Raw genomic sequence first — 20,016 nt, forward strand, 5'->3', positions numbered from 1 at the left:
TCCTGTGCGCGCGCTTTTCCAGCCACTTCAACGGTTTTGGATTATATTTTATTTTTTGTCTCGTGAGCTCGTACAAGTTTCTGCCTTTCACAAAACATAAATAATTTGTTTGATAAAACTTTTGGTTGTCACGGAAAATGACCCGATGCTGACATACTGAATTATTTTAAAGAATTGTGTCATAAAAAGTCGAAATTATGACAAGTCATTTATGAGATAAAAGGTCAGGTGTGGCATACTAAATTATGCATAAATCGAAAATGACTTTATCTCATAAATATGACTGTCAAAATTTAAACTTTTCATCCTACGACTCATTCGACTTCACTTTGATTGACAAAAGAATGTTTTTTCCCCCTTTTGTGGTGGAAAAGGGTTCATATAGAACTAAGCCAACTGTTTGTAATCTTGTTTTCTATTTAAAAGACATTCCTCAAACATAATGTGATTTACAGACAAAAAAGCTTTTTTCATTCATCAGTCAATTTTGAGATTTTGGGCTATTTGACTTTCAAGTGTTGTTTCAAATTAGTGGAAAGAAAACATCCAAAATACACTTAAGTGTTGCTTTTATTGCACCTAATCATATTTTTTATGTAGAAAAAAAAAGCATCAAATTCTAATCAAGGTTACTATTTTTGTGGGGTTCAGATTGGTCTAATCGGGCAGCATTTTAAAGAGACATGAATTATTGACTGGGCCCCTTCTGTTTTATTAGGGAGTTGTAGGATGGGAATTTGGTGATCACCCTTGCGTGAAATTGAGAAACTTGAGGGAAGATACTCCAACCACCTTAGCAACATAGTGAACACCTTAGCAACCACACAGAAACACCCTAGAACTGTGGCTAGAATTGTTATTTGATGTTAATTAATGACTAAATGCTTTTCACAGAATGAATGTGTAGTCAGAAGGCTCAATGCATCCAGACAATGACAAGTAAAATTTTCCCAATGTTTGTATTGAGTTCACGTGAATATACAGTACATGAAACAGTACAATAGTTAAAGACTGTCACAATATTTCAGTAAAAACAGACCATATATTTGCACTTAATGCAACATTTTCTGATCAAATTAATTTAAACAAAAGGGGAATAATCATGAATATTATACATATTTAATATAATCTTGTGCACCATGTCATAGCGGGTTACCAATTCTAACACTTGCAGTTTATTAGGTTTCTAAATAAACTTTGTTGTTAATATTACATCAATAATAAGAGATACAATATGATTTTGTGCTTAAAAGTTGTGCTTTAGCAAAGGGTCTTTTCACACCAAGTTTGAGGTGACTAAAATACATGAATATTTTCGAACAATTTTTTTTGCACCAAAATTATTTCACACCGAGTTTTTCTGAAAGGTTTGGATACCTGAAAAAACGGCATTTGATCAATTAAAATAAATCAATCTTGTGTCCGTATACAACAAAAAGATTCATCTTTTTTTTTTTTTTTTGTGCCAAAAATTCCGACTTGGTGTGAATAGGCCTGAAATCTACAGGACATAACATCAAAAATACACATAAAAAGCCATTCATATGACAATATCATGACTATATGTCTGACATTTAACAGTAAAAAGAATAACTTAGTTTCAAAGAATGGCAGTTAAACTCATGTGCTGTATACATTTAAAGTGAGAAGTGCAATAAGTTAATAGTGGTTAGCCTCAGCTTAGTTTGGTGCACTGGTCATACGGTTTTGTGCCTGTGATAACAGTCCGTTATGAGTTCCTTAAGCTGAAGTGTGTATTTTTTATTCATTAAAATCTTCTATCCTGGTTTAATGTGCAGATGCAACTGTAAGTAAACCATTCGTAGGGTGAATTACCAGAAAGTGCAACAACGCAATAGCATGTTCGCAATAGCATACTACCATACTGCTGGGAATGTTTCTGCAGTATATAGTATTTATATTGTGCATAGTATGAATAATATCGGTATGCTTAGAATGCCTGGGTGAAAATGTGCAATTTAAAATCAATCACATAATGCAGTGTGCTCATCTTGAGTCAATTTTATGCATGACAGAAAAACCGGAAGCTATGATTTTTAACAAAATTTCCTTGGCTTGCATAATGTGTATACTATTTAAAAACATCGTGGGCAGTATTCAGAGTAAACTGAGCGGTTTGCAGTGTGCGAGTATACCATTTCGAACACACTCTGTGGCGCTTTCAAAACATCGCTGTTTGTTTGAGCCGTCCGAAATGTCAACTTCTGACTCAACCAATGGCGTGAGTTTGGGGGCGGAGCTACAATGGAAGAAAAGGAGTGTTTGAGAAACCTGTTTGGAAATGGTCATTATTTTTGCAATTCCATTTTGTGCCTCTGGGGGAGTAGAAATTACACAGAGCAGCTTTAAATACACAGCAAAGTATCATTAAACCGTGCCTATTTTTCTTGCTGGTAATTCATCAGTGGATCAAAAACTTATGAAACACACAAAACGGTATTAATAACACATAGAAATATCTCTCATCTTCATAATTCAAATTCCATCAATGCAGCCTTCATACGGACGGATACGTTTCAAGGAATGTACAAGAGGTTCGAATGTATATACGCTGTGTAGAAAAATAGCGAATAATCTGGTTGAAAGCGATCTGTGCATAGCCTGCTCACAGGCGGAGGGGTTGAAGAGAAGTTCAGAAGGTTTGGTCATCGTTGCAAGAATCTGTCCAGTGACCGAACGCCTCACAGATGTCGCAGTACGGTCGTTCGCCGCTGCGGGCGCCGTGGTACGTGGTGTGCGGAGGCGAGTCTGGGGACTGCGTTTGCGTGGGACAGTCCTCCGTGTCGTGCAGGTCGAAGCAGTCGCAGATGTCGCAGAAAACGCGCGGTGGGGCTTTCTTCTTCTTTTTTTCCTTACCAAGACTTAAGAGAAAGAGGATAAACAAAAAAAAATTTATTATGACAAACCCTTTTCGAAGAAAACAAGAGTAATTGTAACAATAGTGCAATGCATGTTAAGTATGTACAACGTGACCATGTGCCAGGGTTATTATATATATATATATATATATATATATATATATATATATATATATAGAGAGAGAGAGAGAGAGAGAGAGAGAGAGAGAGAAATTAAAACTAAAACAATTTAAAAAAATTAATTGCTTGAAATTTGAATAAAATTTAACTGAAATAAAAAAAAATATTTATATACACACACATTTATTTTAGCTAGTCACCAAAGTAACATTTCTAATTTCATTTAAATTTCTAACATTTCTAATTTCTATACATAAATAAAATACTAAAATAAAGTACTAAAATAAAAAATAAAAATATAAGAAATAAAAATTTATAAAAACTATATATACATATTTTTTTACATGACAAAAACACACAACAAAATTACTCAAACTTTACATTTAAAATATAAAAAATAAAACCAATTCAAAATATTAATAAAAACTAATAGCATCTCAATGATACTAAGTTTATACTAAGATACTAAGTCTCCAGTTTCTGATCTGCTAGGCAGAAAAGTGGCAAGTGAAGATTTTGAAACACAATTGGACTCACTCATCATTTTCATCATTTCCGTTGAACTCGGTCAACACCATTTTCTTCAGCTTCACCTTTAGTTCTTCATTCTTCCTCTGGAGGTCCACAATCACAGAGTTCAGGAAGTTGATCTGATCCATGCAGGAAAACATGGCAGATTTTAGACATTTACACACATATGACATCCTAAAACCGTTAACAAATACAGAACAGAGGAGTTATACCTGTCCCTCAGCAAACTCTTTCTCTTCTCTCAGTTGGTCCAAAGCAGCATCACCCACTGTACAGGAGAGACAAACGAACAGTCTTCAGTTCAGTGAGAACAGTGCTGAGAGTTAGTGGATGTCACAATTGCATAAAAGTAGTCTAGAAGGATTTGTTCATTTAAGTTGACTCGGTTTGTCATAATTTCTACATTATGATTTACAAAAGCATGATTTTTTTTTCTTATGTGTTGGAAATGGGCTCCCATAGAAGTAAACCAACTGTTTGTAATCTTGTTTTCCATTTAAAAGACATTACTCAAACATTATAATGTGACTTGTATTTTGGTCATAAACATTCGATTTGGATTCATTTTTCATACTGGAAATAGTATGAGTAATACGTATCAATCTTGTTTTTTAACTAAACTATTTTCATTTCTATTTCAACTGTTTTTATAATAAATATGAACTCATTATTTGATCATTCTGCAATAAAATTATATTTTTACACATAATTGGATTAAAAATAACTAGATGGCATTTCCAGAATTAAACTGGATTGCAACATGCAAAAATGTAAACATGATGGGGTCATGTGACAACAATTTAACATTCTGCATCATTTTGCATAGTACTTTTAAATAATAAATTCAGTGCCGTTCAAAAGTTTTGGGTCAGTATGTTGTTGCTGTTGTTTTTTATAGAAAGTAATACTTTTATGCAGCAAGGATGTGTTCAATTTTCAGAAGAAAGAATAAATATTAAATATTAAACAGCACAACTGTTTTCAACATTGATGATAATAATCAGAAATGTTTCTTGAGCAGCAAATCAAGGATCATGAGACACTGGAGTAATGATGCTGAAAATTCAGCTTTTTGTATAAAAAGCTAATAAATTACATTTCAAAATAACATAATAACATAGAAAAAAGTCATTTTAAATTGTAATATTTCACAATATTACGGATTCCACAGTATTTTTTAACAAACGAATGCAGCCTTGGTGAGGATAACAGAAATTAATAATAAAAAAATCTCACAATTAAAAAGACTTTTGATCATTAGAGTAAATAAATAGCTAGCAGTATGCAGTTTATTGCACAGTACAGTAAGCAGCGCTGTCATTCTGTTCCAAATATAAATACGCTGACGGACCTGAGATGATTTCCTCTCCGTTCCCCGTCTCCCGGCCCTCCAGCTTTTGCTCCAAGCTGTTCACTCGGCTCTGCAGCTGGGCTTTGTCCCTCTCTAGAGACGTCACGGCCGACTGCAGCGTCTTGGCCATGGCATTTTCCCCACGCAGCACTGCAATCTGGGATAACAAAAAACATTGTTAGATCGCAAATTATTGTTTCCCATTATCTGACAATATTAAGTGCCAACCATACATATTGTTTTGATATGAAATTAATCTACTAAAAGCATTCTTTGTACATAGAGTAAGATCAACTCAGTCATAGTTCACAGTGGATAAAACATACTTGATCCAGAGGTTTGGTTAAGACTTATAAAACTCAAGAATCAAAGCTCTTACCTCATTTCGTAGTATCTCTAGCTCTTTGTCTTTATCGGACATCACTGCATTGGAATTCTCTCTGTGAGAACAGACAAGAGCTCACTATAACTAGAGCCCATTGTTGGATTTACAATCATGTTACAAAAGCCATATGCACTCTGAGAACATCTCCCAATGGAGCCCTGAAGATTAAAAGCTTACAGAAAAACATGCAAAAAATGAACAGACATTCAGAGGGACAGTAGATTTTTTTTAGGGTGGAGGAAAACAACAGATCTGAAGCCAAAAGCTTGTACCTAGTACCATTATTTGAGTTGTTCAACCAAACGGCAATCATGGAAACAGATCATCTCTCTAGACGTGGTGATCTTAGTATATCATAAAACACTGATCTCTAAAGAACATGTACTGACAAGCTTTTTTTCTTTTTTTTTGGCAAGTCTTCATTTCCCGGGAGATGAAATGACATTTAAAGCTTCCAGAGTGCATGTGATCTCAAATCCAGCTCTCATTTGAACAATTACTGAGACAGAGCTCCATTAAGCACCATCAAAAGCATCCATGACATGCTGTTTATAACCACAGATAATTTGGTTTTTGAATGCTTGTGAAGAAAATGAATGGGAAAGATACTTGCATCACTAGATTCACTACTCTCACGTTAACACAAATTTCCAATCTGTCTTTCCCCATAGACTTCCAGTGTAAGAGCACTGTGTTTATGCTTGTTTTTATTGACTGAGACAAAAATATATATTATTTTCTGTGGTTATGAACAGCAGGTTTCACTCAGAGCTGTCTTTTAATGTTTTGATTTGATTGAATGAACTTAATACGGAGTCAGAGACGTGCTTACCTCTCTGTAATCTCCAGATGGCTAGTCAAAGCTTCGTCATCAAGCTGCCAAAAAAACAACATGATACATGACAACTCAATCCCTCAAACCAACTGAGAATGTCAAAGAGCAAAGCATTTCAGGAAAAGTCTAAATAGACAGAAAGATAAACACCTGCTGCGTGTAGACGTCCAACTCCTGAGCCAACATCCCTTTCTCGTCCTGGAGCGCCACCTGCCTCTGAGACTTCTGATTGGCTGATAGTTTTACTTCCTCACTACAGAGAGAGATAAAGAAAAGGTAATGCTTATATTATCATTTAGGACTAGTATATTACTGTCATGTCTAGTTTTGAGTTTTGTTTCGTGTCCTTTATTTTGTAGTTTCCCCATTGTCATGTTCCTGGTTTTGTCATGTGCTCCCTGTTTTGTCATGTGCTCCCGGGTTTGTCAAGTGATCCTGCCATGTGGCTCCCCTTGTCATGTGTCCTATGTTGTCATTGGTTAATTGTCTTGGTTTATTGGTTCATTGTGTTCAGGTATGTCTTGTTAAGTCATTAGTATGTGTGTCTTTATAGCCCTAATGTTTCCATTGTCCCTTGTCTAGCTTTGATGTTGTAACCTACTGTTGGTGAGTGTATTTATGTTCGTAGTCAAGCCGTAGTCAAGCCGTAGTCAAGCCGTAGTCAAGCCGTACTAGTACAATTACAATTACCATCCTAGTATTTTCCAGTATATGAATTATCTGGATGAATTCAACGTCTGGATGATCTTCAATGCCATTCAAAAGTTTTGGATCAGTAATTATTTTATTTTTTTTAAAGAAATTGATACTTTTATTTAGCAAGGATCCATTAAATCAATCGAAAGTGTCAGACATTTATAATGTTGTTTATTCTATTTCAAATAAATGCTGTTCTTTTAAACTATATTCATATTCATCAAAGGATTGTAAAATCAGGAATTCCACACAAATATGAAGCAGCACAACTGTTTTCAACATTGATAATAATCATAAATGTTTCTTGAGCAGCAAATCATCATATTAGAATGATTTCTCATGTGACACTGAAGACTGGAGTATTAATGCTGAAAATTCAGCTTTGATCACAGGAATAAATTACATTTTAAAATATATTACAATAGAAAAAAATATTTTAAGTAGTAATAATTTACAATATTACTGTTCTTACTGTATTTTTGATCAAATAAATGCAGCCTTGGTGAGGATGAGACTTTTTTTTTTAAACAAATTGAGCATAAAATACTATTTTATTATTTGTATTTATGATACATTATGATTTTCATGTTTTTTCTGATGCCAGTGACAAGTCCTCAATTTCAAATCACCCTGATGTCAATCATGTTATTCTTCCATTTTCCTCTCAAGTGAATGCATCATGATTAATATATCATCTTTCCTTTCCATCACAACCCTTTAACTGGTTTTTAGGACCAAGCGTTTGAAAAATAAGAGCGTTTTTGGTTCCAGAAAGCGGTAGTAAAAACGTGAGCTCCACAAAGTCACAACAGAAAGGTCACCGTCACCCTCCTCGTGTGTAACGAATGAGCCAATCTATTTTCACCTAGAGTGCATTTATGATGCAGGAATAAATCAAATCATGCACGCTCGAAACTCAAGCGGGAAATCAAAGTGAGGTCTCCGCACGACAGAATTGTGAGAACAAATGCGGCGTCATGAAACTACAGGCTAAAAGATTCCCACGGATTCAAAAAGAATATGCTGCATTTAATGAAGCATAACAATATTTTTTTCATAAAGAAATAATACTTTTAAAAAATGATAATATTACAGGCTACGTCATGATATATATTCATGAGTGTCAGAAGATCAGCAGAGCGTTTATGAAGGGAACTCACGTGGAGTCGAGACCATTAGACAGAGCAGCTGTAGTTGGAGAGACGCGGTTACGTAAAACTCCCTGGAGGAGAGACGCTCGCTTCTGAAGCGTTGGGCTGACAGTCTCTTCAGCGCAAGAGTTCAGAAGAGGCTTCACACGGGAACCTGCTCGCATCACCGGAGCCGTCACTCGCTGGACACGCCGATCAGCCGCGTGTCGGATCAGCTTGAGTTACGAAGGCTTTGAGCTTGGGTTAGTGCTGCTTTAGTTTAAAGTCGACATGAATTCAAAACGGATCCCATTTACACCATCACAAAAGCATTTTGAGCTAAGGTTTCTCCTTAAATGTTTAAATTAATTTTGGAAGCAAATTTATTGCAATATGAAAAGTGAAAGATTTTAAGAAAAAGTATTTTTGGAATTAATTCATTTTTGCAAACGAATTTGTTTAAAAATAATCTGCAAATAAGCTAATTGAGTTTATGAAAAGTTAAACAATTTTGGAAAAATTTAAAATGACAATTCTTGGAATTAATTCATTTTGCAAACAAATCTATTGCAAACAAATTGCAAAACAAAATTAGCAAATTTATTGCAAATAAGAAAATAAACTGCTTAAATATATAAGGTGAAACATTTTATGAAAAATTTTAATTACAATTTTTGGAATGAATTCATTTTGAAAGCAAATTTATTGCAAACAAATTGAAAATAACTAGCAAATGCGTTGCAAATAAGCAAATAAATGGTGCTTATGAAAAGTTTAACAATTTGCAAAAAAAGAAAAAAAAATTGGAATTACTTAATTTTGCAAAAAAAAATTATTGCAAAGAAACAGCAAATTGGTTGCAAATAAGCAAATAAATGGTGCTTATGAAAAGTCACAAAACAATTTGTGAAAAAGGTAAATTACACTTTTTGCAATTAATTACAAATTTAAAATTAAATTTAGAATTTATCTTTTCAACGGGTCACAAAACCCTCTTATTTTTCAAACACTTTCATATACATTAGAGACGCTTTTCACCATCCAATCAATTCCTAATGGATAAAATCAGGTTCTGCCCTACATATTTTTCTTATTGATTATCCTGAATGTGAAATGCAGCGAGCGTGAGCTCAATGCGTCAGACTCAGAACACGTGCATTACGCCTTTTGTTACACAGAAATCAGTTGTTGTGACCAGGTGGACTCATGATGTCATTCTGTGACTCGCTGATCTCACTTAATCACCACAATGGTACCATAGTACTTACCCAACTAATTAAGATCAAAATCCTTTTTATCTCCAACTTAATAAGACGCAGCTGAAAGATGTTAAATAGTGTTTAATTGTTGCAGCTGTAGTCTAGTGGTCAGCACACGTGCTCGGATACGTTTGAGGCTTGATCGTGTCATTTTCCTCTCCTCCCTATCATTTCAGTCCTCTTTCTTCTATCACTATCAATGAAAGTGTGAAAAAGTCTAAGTGAATAATAAAACAGTCAGTGAAGAGGAAATGCATGGGTGCATGTCAGCAGGACTTGAGGAGACTCACATGCGCTGAGTTTCTGAGCACAACTGCTCCTGATACTGAGAGTTCTGCTGCTTCAGGGCCTCAAGCTGGTGGAGGAGATAAAAGATCATTAAAACAAGTGAAAATTATGCTTTTGGACAAAACGTGTTGGAGAGAATGTCATGAAACCTTTCAAAAACGTAGTTTCCATAAAGAAATGCATGCATACTTAATGACCATCATGTCTTTTCCTGCATTCTTAAATTATTTTGATGATAATTAAGCATATTTCAACTCAAATTCTCTAGTTTCCATACCTGCAATGTGGGGGGAAAACTATGTTGTATAAATATTATTGACATTTACATAGTGCATTTCTACAATAGTAGTATTTGTTGTTCTTTACTTTACTACTATCTGTATTACAGTATTTTCTAAATGACACTAAATATCCAGTAATTTTTAGAGGAAAAGCAGTGCTGTTAGTGTTTACTAAAACTATTTAAAACTATTTTTGTTAATTGAAATAAAGCTGAAATAAAATATAAATATTAGATTAAAAAAAGTTAAATGAAAATTAGAAATGCTACCTTGAAATAAAAACATTATAAAAAAATATATTATTTAGCACTTTTCAGGCATAAAATGCAGTTCAAAGTGCTTTACATAAAAATTATACAGTCAAATATCAACAGCAACATCACATTCAATAAAAATGTGCATCAAACCTAAGAGATCAAATAAATTAAATGCAACACATACAGTATAAAATACTAAAACATGTGAAGGACAAACATAAAAGTAAAAGTGACAAAAGCACATAAAATTACTAAAACTTCAATTAAATTTAAAATGAAAACTAAACACATAAAAACAAAATATTAATAATAAATATAATTCTAAAATAAAACTGGGGAAAAAGCATTTAATTGTCATGAAAATAATAATGTGATTATTTCCGTAATCCGCCGTTTTCACGTCCAAAAATTGTAAAACAAGACCATCTCTCCTTAAAAATTTGAAGTACCAAATATTTCTGTAGCACAAACATTTCAGTACAAGTTACACACCAAAACTAGTTCGAGATTGAAACAAATACCTAAACCTAAGCTAGTTTTATCGATGCCTTCTTTAGCAAACACGTGAACAAAGAAAACTGTCCAATTTTTACAAAGTATAATCAATGAGCGCTTACTCCGTTTTTAAATCAGAGAAGATACAAATCACATTTAGGACTAATACATGCACAACTAATACTAAAAGCATGTCAGACTGTTAAATCTGGTGAAGTCAGATTACCGTTCCCATGAGACCCATAATTCAATCCCATCAAACTCACTGTAACTAACTGGTCTGCATCAGACTGAAGCGTTAATTACACTCTTCAGCACCAACGCCTACAACTGGCCGAGCTGGTAGTTCATTTCCTCTACATGCCAAGAACCAACATCAGTGTTTTATAATGAATCAGCAGAGATTCGCCTGTGCTGAGATCATGGAGTGATTCAGTGTTTACATGGAGAAAGCTCGAGAGAATCCGTGATGATTGAGGAATTATACTGTCATCACTGAATGAAATGTCATCAAACAACCGTTTCACATGAAAGCATTCTCAATGTACACGGCTTCACATGCAACCAGATAAAAGACACACGTCATAGGATTTTCTTTCCTTTATGATGCATAAAAACATCTAAAAAAATCAGAAAGAGACAAAAAATAGGGATGCATATCTGAAAATAATTTATGCTATCACCAATATCCAATTTGCTCCTGAAAATAAACTCTAGAAGTTAGATATTTTAACTCTCACTGGCTGATATTATAAATAGATACAACAACAACAACAAACAGCGCTCACATTTAGCATCATCTAAAATAATACACACTTCAAGTGCAATCAGCCATCAAAACATGCATGCTACTAAAAAGCTTTAAATTGGGGGAAAAAAAGTCAATGTCATCACAACCCAGTTCCAATAGTTAAAAAAGCTACTATTGCTGAATGGTCCAACTATGGTCACCAATATACAGTATCATGCATCCCCGCAGGGGAAGAGCACTACAGAAGAGCGACCTTTACCTGGCAGAACGAGGTATAAACGCTGCCCGTGTAGTTCTGTTGGAGTGTTGTCACATCCATGCTGCTGTGTCCTTCCTATTTTTTCCGAACAAATGTGCCCTATCAATAATACATCCCCCTACGGCCCCCTGCAGAGAGAGAGAGAGCCGCTCGTGCTCCGCTGGCGTTCCAGCACACACTCACGTTTGAGCAAACACACGCTCTGAGAAGCATCACACAGGGCAGCTTCATTATGTAAGGACGACAAGCCCCGCCCCTCTCGACACTCCCCCCCCCCTCCCCACCACCTTCTGCTGTTCTCCGTCATCAATGCTCATTCATCCTGAATTACACGTTTCTACATGATGAGACAATCCATGTTTGACTCTGGTGACATCAGAGAAATGGAAATCCTTGTGTGAGCGAGAACTCAGTCATGTTTTCTATTTAAACATTATTTAGTGAATGTACACTACCATTCAAATGTTTGGGGTATGTATTATTATTAAAGAACTTATGAAAAATGACAGTAATGACTTTCAAATGAAAATTCTATTGTTTTTTTTCTTAACTTTGTATTCATCAAAGAATCCTGATAAGTAAACAGTTTCCACAAAAATATTAAGCAGCACAACTGTTTTCAACATTGATGATAAGAAATGTTTCTTGAGCAGCAAATCAGCATATTAGAATGATTTCTGAAGGATCATGTGACACTGAAGACTGGAGTAATGATGATGAAAATTCAGTTTTGATCACAGGAATACAATACATTACATTTTAAAACATATTTAAATAAAAAACAGTTCTTTTAAATTCTAATAATATTTCATAATATTACTGGTTTAGCTGTATTTTTGATCCAATACATGTTGATGTAATAAATGTAATATTGAGCATAAGAGACTTTTTTATAAATGTTTTACCGACCCCAAATTTTTAAACAGTGGTGTATTTTTTAAAAGCTGTGCGAGAGACTTCAGTCATCCTTGACTGACACAAAATAGAAAGAAATTCAGGCTAACCTAAATTAACTTTGCTTTTTTAAACCTTGAGGGGACAAAAGTCCAAAATGAGGTCACAATAAGGTTGTCTTTTTCAATACAGAAACCAAAAATAACCTTAAAGGGACAGTTCACCCAAAACGTTTAACTCTGTCATAATTTACTCACAATCATGTCATTTCAAACCTATATAACAGCATTGTTTATATAATAGCAGTTCATAATGACTAAAAAACTGTCAATATTACGTGCTAAATAAAGCCTTTTGATAGCTTTGTTTGAGGAATAGAGCAAAATTTAAAGGGACAGTTCGCCCACTGTCATTAATTACTCACTCTCACGTCGTTCCAAACCCGTAAGACTTTCATCTTTGGAACACAAATGAAGATCTTGTTGATGAAATCTGAGAGCTTTCTGTCCCTTCATAGACAGCTACGCAACTAACACTTTGACGCCTCAAAAAGTTACATATGAATTGAGCAGTTTAGTCCAAATTTGGTCCACAATCTTTCGGGTTTGGAACAACATGAGGGTGAGTAATTAAATTACAGAATTTTTATTTTTGGGTGAACTATCCCTCTAAGTACATCTCCTCTGATTTAACACAAAGTTATGGTATGGCTTCAAAAGAGTTGGAAGTAGGGCTGCACAATATATCGAAATTATCGAAATATCGCAAATGTATGTATCGCAATATGCATATCGCAACAGCTTGCAATAACTGGGGTCATGAACAAAAGCTTTAATAATAATCAGCATATATTTAATTCATATAGTGAAAACTAAGCAGTGTTTTATTTTTACATTTGATTATTGAGTTTCTGTTGTTAAATAAACCTAATGTAGGATAATCTGAACCCCTAAACCCTGTGGTTTACACTGATGTTAAAATAACTCTTCTTATGTTTCAGTAAAACACTGATGTTCACTTTCAGAAGTTTTAGTGATGTTTTCTTGTCACAAAAAGAATGTGAATGTACGTAGGTTATATAATTTTAAAGATATTTTAAAGATAATTTAAGTTCATTTTACACACTTTAAGCATTATCGTATCGCATATAGAATATCGCATTATTGAATGAGTTATCGCATATCACACTTTTCTTCAATATCGGGCAGCCCTAGTTGGAATATAGTGCAAAAAGACGCTCGCACATTCTCCAAAACTCATGTTGTGCTCCATGAAACAAAGTCAGTCATATGGGTTTAGAACAATATTAGGGTGAGTAAATAATAAGAGAATTTTCCTTTTTGGTGAACTAACCCTTTAACTCTGTCTATGTTTTGCCTCGTCAAACAGAAAGTAAGCCTCACTAAAATCTGCATGAATTGACCCAAACCAGCACTGGTCTCTCTCTCTCTCCTGAGCATGTTGTCACTTTACCCTAAAACACCTTTTCTATCTAAATCTTTAGAATCCATTAATAGGAGCACACAGAGTTTATTCTTTATACAGTATATTTATACAATACAGATAGTTTAAAAACATCTTCACATTATTAAACAGGAAAATATCATGATAATGCTGTATATGTATGCTTGTCTCATATTTGATGAAGTTTGCATGAATAATTCTGTTACTTTCCTATTTATTACTGTGAAGCAGCATTGAATTTCTAAATATATAAAGCATCATAAAAATAAAAAAGTGACTTGAATGTAAAACTCATCAATTATGAACAAATTGAAGATAATAGTATCATTATCCAGCTCAATTCAATTAAAAAAATGTGTTCGTATCTGATAGCGCCAGTGCAATTAAATTGATAATATTCCTGAATACTAGTTGTCTTTTAAACCTATCACTCGCCAAATGTCCGGTTTGAAAGGCCACAGGAGACAAACCAACATTTTTTTTTCATTATCTGCATGCAAATGCTTAACAGATTATGCTTTGCATGAGTTTATCCACACAAATGTCTTCAAACCAAGACCATCATTATTGTTCCTAATAAATAATGTGTATGTGTGAATATCCACAGACTGAACCAAAAACATTCTCTGAACCAATGCAGACGAGTCTCTGTAATACAGATGCTGAATCAAGACCTATCACTTGAGGACCAGTGACATAAGAAGACCTGTGACTCTTTCACGCAGTCTTACCGTATGTGAAAGGCACAACTGCAGGAGGAAAGTGTCTTCTGATAAGCGCTGGCCGCCGGGCTGATTATGTAAGGCCACATACGAGCGCACAGAACATGCTTTACATGCAGCCTGCAGGCGGTCAGATGTAGAGGACTCATGCATGAACTAACAATGAGTCTGAACCATTTCGTCAGTAACAGGACATGTACTCAGTGAAAAATCTCTGCTCACCTCTTAAATAAATGACTTCACGTTAATCTGACTACAAAAGCGGTATATGTTTTAATAATACTACTGGCAGTTTCACACATGCAAACTAAATATTTTGTGTTCAACGTCATATTGACAGCAGTAATCATGTCAGGATGTTAAAGGGATAGTTCACCCAAAAATTTAAATTCTGTCAGTAATTACTGATGTGTGATTTGATGAATGTTCATCTGTTCATCATATAAAGCATTCATGTCTCTTCAGAAAGTTTGGACTAAACCGCTCGTTTCATATGGATTAGTTTTATGATCTCTTTATGAACTTTTGCGTAGATGTTAATGGAGGGACAGAAAGTTCTCAGATTTCATCAAAAACATCTTCATCTGTGTTCCGAAGATGAACGAAAGTCTTACGGGTTTGGAACGACATGAGGATGAATAATTAATGACAGAATTTTCATTTTTGGGTGAATTATCCGTTTAAGAGTAGATATTCTCAGCAATTTTTATGATTATTACTGGTGTCTGCTAAGGCAAGAATCACAATCACTGCTAAGGTTAGTGATTTGATCAAACCCCTAACAGGAAGTAACAGGCCTTATTCACGGCAGCGCCATCTTTGATTTTAATGGAAATGAAAGCAAGGCTGTGAGGGACATACATCTCCTCAGTGGGTTGTACTGTTATTTAATGTGTTTTTAGATTGCGCTGCTGATGAAACACTGCAAAAATATCTTTCCAGGAAATTTCAGTAGACAAAAAAACTCAACAACATGAGCTGTGGGATAAAAAGTGATCTAGGAGCTTTATACAGCAATCGAAAACATGGTAAGTCTATCTCTCACAGCCTCGCTTTCATCCCTGTCATGGCGCTGCTCTGAATAAGGTCTAGAAACTTCATCCTACAGCAGTGCTACTGTATGAACATGAATACCTCAAGTCATGTGGACTGGCAAGGAGATCCAGTGAGCAAACACCTAGCAACCAACCAGAGCACCCTGACAACCACGCCTCACAGAGGCGACTTTTGAACAGGTAACGATCATAAAATACTCACACCCTTCCAAGTCCCTTTCAGACATCCTCACGCGGATACGAAGTAAAGTAACCAGGAGTCATAAAACACTCTTTATCTTTATGATATGAAGAGTAAAGCGTACTTACCTCTTCCTGCAACTCCTTATTCTTATGCATCATCTGCTCCAGGTTTTCATCAGACTGTGCGTGAGAAAACCTCAGATTACACACTTGTACTACACTTTTTGACCAGCATGCTCAAATATGCACTAGATTGGGGTTGGTAAGAGTTTTAAATCAAGTCTCTTATGCTCACCAAGGCTGCATTTATCTGAACAAGAACACAGTAAAAAATAAAATAAAGTAATACTATGAAATATTAGTTTAAATAACCATTTTCTATTTTTTAATGTTTTAAAATGTAATTTATTCCGGTGATGGCAAACTGAATTTTCAGCATCATTACTCCAGTCTTCAGTGACCCCAAACTTTTGAACAGTAGAAACATGATGGCCTTTGGTTATGGCATAGATTAACAGTATATGCTAATTATAGAATTAATGAAAGATGGATATGTTAGAGTTGACAATATACCATATTTTCTGGAGTTATTGTTATTATCACTGTAAAATCATAAATAAATATGCAATCTCCTTCAAGCAATGTAAAATAACTGAACTATGTTACTTTGGAAATTATAATAAATTGTCTCCAAAACTTAAAAGGATAATGGTGACAACAAATGTAAATTAATAATGTATTTTCTCCTTTAAAATATTTTTTAATTTCTAATATATTTTAAGTGAATTTTGATTAAATATTATGAAAAATAAATTCAATTTCAAAAACATCCTATATGCTACACATACACTACCATTCAAAAATTTGGGGTTCATTTTTTTTATATACAAATTTTCTTTTTATTCAGCAAATTATGCTTTGGAAAGAAGCCTCTTATACTTCTGATTCCATTACTTCAGTGTTCAGTGTCACATGATCCTTCAGAAATCAATCTAATATGCTTTACAAATAACATTAACATTAAAAATCTCACCCACCCCAGTGTATTGACCGGTAGTGTATAAAACTGGGCGTCTGTTTTACAGTGGTAAATGTCAGTCACCTGGGTTTGGTTCTTGTAGGCTTTCATTTCCGCCACCTGCCGTTCCAGCCCAACGCTCCTCTCTGTGATTCTGCTCAACTCTCCTTCTGTTTGGCCCAACTTCTCCTCCAGCTCCTTCATCTGAAGCTCTCTCTCTTCGTCCTTCACCTGTTTCTTCTGCAGTTCCTCCTTCTCCCTGGACACCTGATCCAGCTTCTCTCTCTCCGTTTTCATGTTCCTTTCCATTTCTGCCGCCACACAGAAGAAGGGGCGGAGGTCATAGAGGAGCTCATGCAGCAGTATTTGTGCTAATATGATCATTTTCCCCAAACTTTCACACAAATTGGATTGCGGAGCAAGTAAAAAGTGTGCCGTTGTGTTATGGCTGTGCTGGGAACGTCTGGTTTATCTCATGAGCATGCAAAAATGACTGTGCAGAGCTGTTCACATTGGCACAGGCTCACATGCCAGGGATGCAAATATATAAAGGATCAGATGCTTAACAGTAGTTAAAGAGCATTTTAGTGCTTTTGATGAGTCATGTTTTCCTTACCTTGCATTGCTAGTGTTGCTTTATTATTGCCCTCTGCTGCTGAGTCAAGCTTATTTGTCTAAAATTAAACAGAGCAAACAATTACAAACTAATTGGTACAGAACAAAATGCTGGCCAAAAACAAATGTTTACCTTGCTTTGATTCAAGATATTATGCAGACAAGAATACTTAAGTAATGAACTAAAAATAAAATACAGAGCTGAAGTTTATTTATATTTGATATATATATATATATATATATATATATATATATATATATATATATATATATATATACACTCACCTAAAGGATTATTAGGAACACCATACTAATACTGTGTTTGACCCCCTTTCGCCTTCAGAACTGCCTTAATTCTACGTGGCATTGATTCAACAAGGTGCTGAAAGCATTCTTTAGAAATGTTGGCCCATATTGATAGGATAGCATCTTGCAGTTGATGGAGATTTGTGGGATGCACATCCAGGGCACGAAGCTCCCGTTCCACCACATCCCAAAGATGCTCTATTGGGTTGAGATCTGGTGACTGTGGGGGCCATTTTAGTACAGTGAACTCATTGTCATGTTCAAGAAACCAATTTGAAATGATTCGAGCTTTGTGACATGGTGCATTATCCTGCTGGAAGTAGCTATCAGAGGATGGGTACATGGTGGTCATAAAGGGATGGACATGGTCAGAAACAATGCTCAGGTAGGCCGTGGCATTTAAACGATGCCCAATTGGCACTAAGGGGCCTAAAGTGTGCCAAGAAACATCCCCCACACCATTACACCACCACCACCAGCCTGCACAGTGGTAGCAAGGCATGATGGATCCATGTTCTCATTCTGTTTACGCCAAATTCTGACTCTACCATCTGAATGTCTCAACAGAAATCGAGACTCATCAGACCAGGCAACATTTTTCCAGTTTTCAACTGTCCAATTTTGGTGAGCTCGTGCAAATTGTAGCCTCTTTTTCCTATTTGTAGTGGAGATGAGTGGTACCCGGTGGGGTCTTCTGCTGTTGTAGCCCATCCGCCTCAAGGTTGTGCATGTTGTGGCTTCACAAATGCTTTGCTGCATACCTCGGTTGTAACGAGTGATTGACTCAGTCGGCCCATTCTCCTCTGACCTCTAGCATCAACAAGGCATTTTCGCCCACAGGACTGCCGCATACTGGATGTTTTTCCCTTTTCACACCATTCTTTGTAAACCCTAGAAATGGTTGTGCGTGAAAATCCCAGTAACTGAGCAGATTGTGAAATACTCAGACCGGCCCGTCTGGCACCAACAACCATGCCACGCTCAAAATTGCTTAAATCACCTTTCTTTCCCATTCTGACATTCAGTTTGGAGTTCAGGAGATTGTCTTGACCAGGACCACACCCCTAAATGCATTGAAGCAACTGCCATGTGATTGGTTGATTAGATAATTGCATTAATGAGAAATTGAACAGGTGTTCCTAATAATCCTTTAGGTGAGTGTATATATGTATTTTATTTTATTTTTAGTTTATTACTTATATACAAGTTGAACAAATCTGTTTTTCGTGATGTTATTAAATTCAAGTTAAACCATATTGCTAGTACCACTTTACGTCAAGCTTAACCATAACCATGATACAAATCACTGTAATGCATGGCCTCTCAAGACTTCTTGACTGAATAGAAAAGATTCCAAGTACCATGATTTTGTAATGATATAACATTTCGTTTTAGAGAAATGTATGCATTCCAATGCACATCTAAATAATTTAATAATATAAAGGCAGTTAATAGATCACCATCTGGGCTGGAGGGAGGCGAATGTACGGCACAAGAAACAAAAACTTTTAAAAATAAGTGTTATTTTCCTGTAATCATTATGTGAAATAATAACCAGGGTTTTTCGGGTTAGCAGTCTTAGTGTTACCAGATCTTGCAGCTGCTCCTGGAGGGACGTTTTCTCCTGTTCAGAGGAGGCGAGTTTCTGCTGGAACAGAAGCACCTCCTTCTGTCTGTTCTCCAACTCAAAGTTCAGCTCCTTGATCTATAAGAACACAGTGATCTTATGATGCAAATGTCTTTTGGTGTACAAGCAAATGTCATAATGCATCTTATTTAGGTTGATTTAAGGATGGGGGATGAACGGACCTTTTTGTCTTGTAATGGAGGGGAGGCTGATCCCGAGGTCTCGGCTCGAAGAGTTCTCAGCTGAAGCTGCAGGTCGGACACCTCCTTTTCCAGCTCCATGATCCTGGAGCGCTCGGACACCGTGGCGACCTATAGCAGGAGACGAGACTTAATCAACTGCTAAAGTGTGACCAAACTGGTCTATGAAGGCATTAAACATAAACGACATACTTTCTACATAAGAAACATCTGCTGTTTTCTCATGAATTTAATTTCTAATCATTTAGAAATTACTTTATGGTGATGTGGGGGGTGTAATGAAAATCAACCTGCAAGGACTTTATTTACATTTTTTTTTATCACAAACTAAATTTAACACAAACATTCTACTATGATATACACTACCATTCAAAAGTTTGGGTCAAGTACGATTTTTATTTAAAAGAAATAATAC

General features: G+C 35.4%; 1 protein-coding gene across 1 annotated transcript in view; it reads right to left on the reverse strand.

Moving 5' to 3' along the window:
- Positions 1-941: 941 nt before the first annotated feature.
- The window catches only part of clip1b (CAP-GLY domain containing linker protein 1b), a 26,376-nt gene continuing 7,301 nt past the window's right edge, over positions 942-20,016 (reverse strand). The window contains exons 9-21 of the mRNA XM_079861261.1: positions 19,584-19,712; positions 19,363-19,479; positions 17,470-17,527; positions 16,938-17,164; positions 15,962-16,015; positions 9,477-9,541; positions 6,252-6,354; positions 6,099-6,142; positions 5,261-5,321; positions 4,882-5,038; positions 3,743-3,798; positions 3,537-3,649; positions 942-2,882 (exon numbers count right to left, since the gene is read on the reverse strand). Coding sequence (XP_079717387.1) covers positions 2,654-2,882; positions 3,537-3,649; positions 3,743-3,798; positions 4,882-5,038; positions 5,261-5,321; positions 6,099-6,142; positions 6,252-6,354; positions 9,477-9,541; positions 15,962-16,015; positions 16,938-17,164; positions 17,470-17,527; positions 19,363-19,479; positions 19,584-19,712 — 1,413 coding nt within the window. The 3' untranslated portion in view covers positions 942-2,653. The remainder of the gene's footprint in view (positions 2,883-3,536; positions 3,650-3,742; positions 3,799-4,881; positions 5,039-5,260; positions 5,322-6,098; positions 6,143-6,251; positions 6,355-9,476; positions 9,542-15,961; positions 16,016-16,937; positions 17,165-17,469; positions 17,528-19,362; positions 19,480-19,583; positions 19,713-20,016) is intronic.

The sequence above is a fragment of the Squalius cephalus genome (genome assembly GCF_949319135.1).
Source record: "Squalius cephalus genome assembly, chromosome: 24".
Classification (NCBI taxonomy): domain Eukaryota; kingdom Metazoa; phylum Chordata; class Actinopteri; order Cypriniformes; family Leuciscidae; genus Squalius; species Squalius cephalus.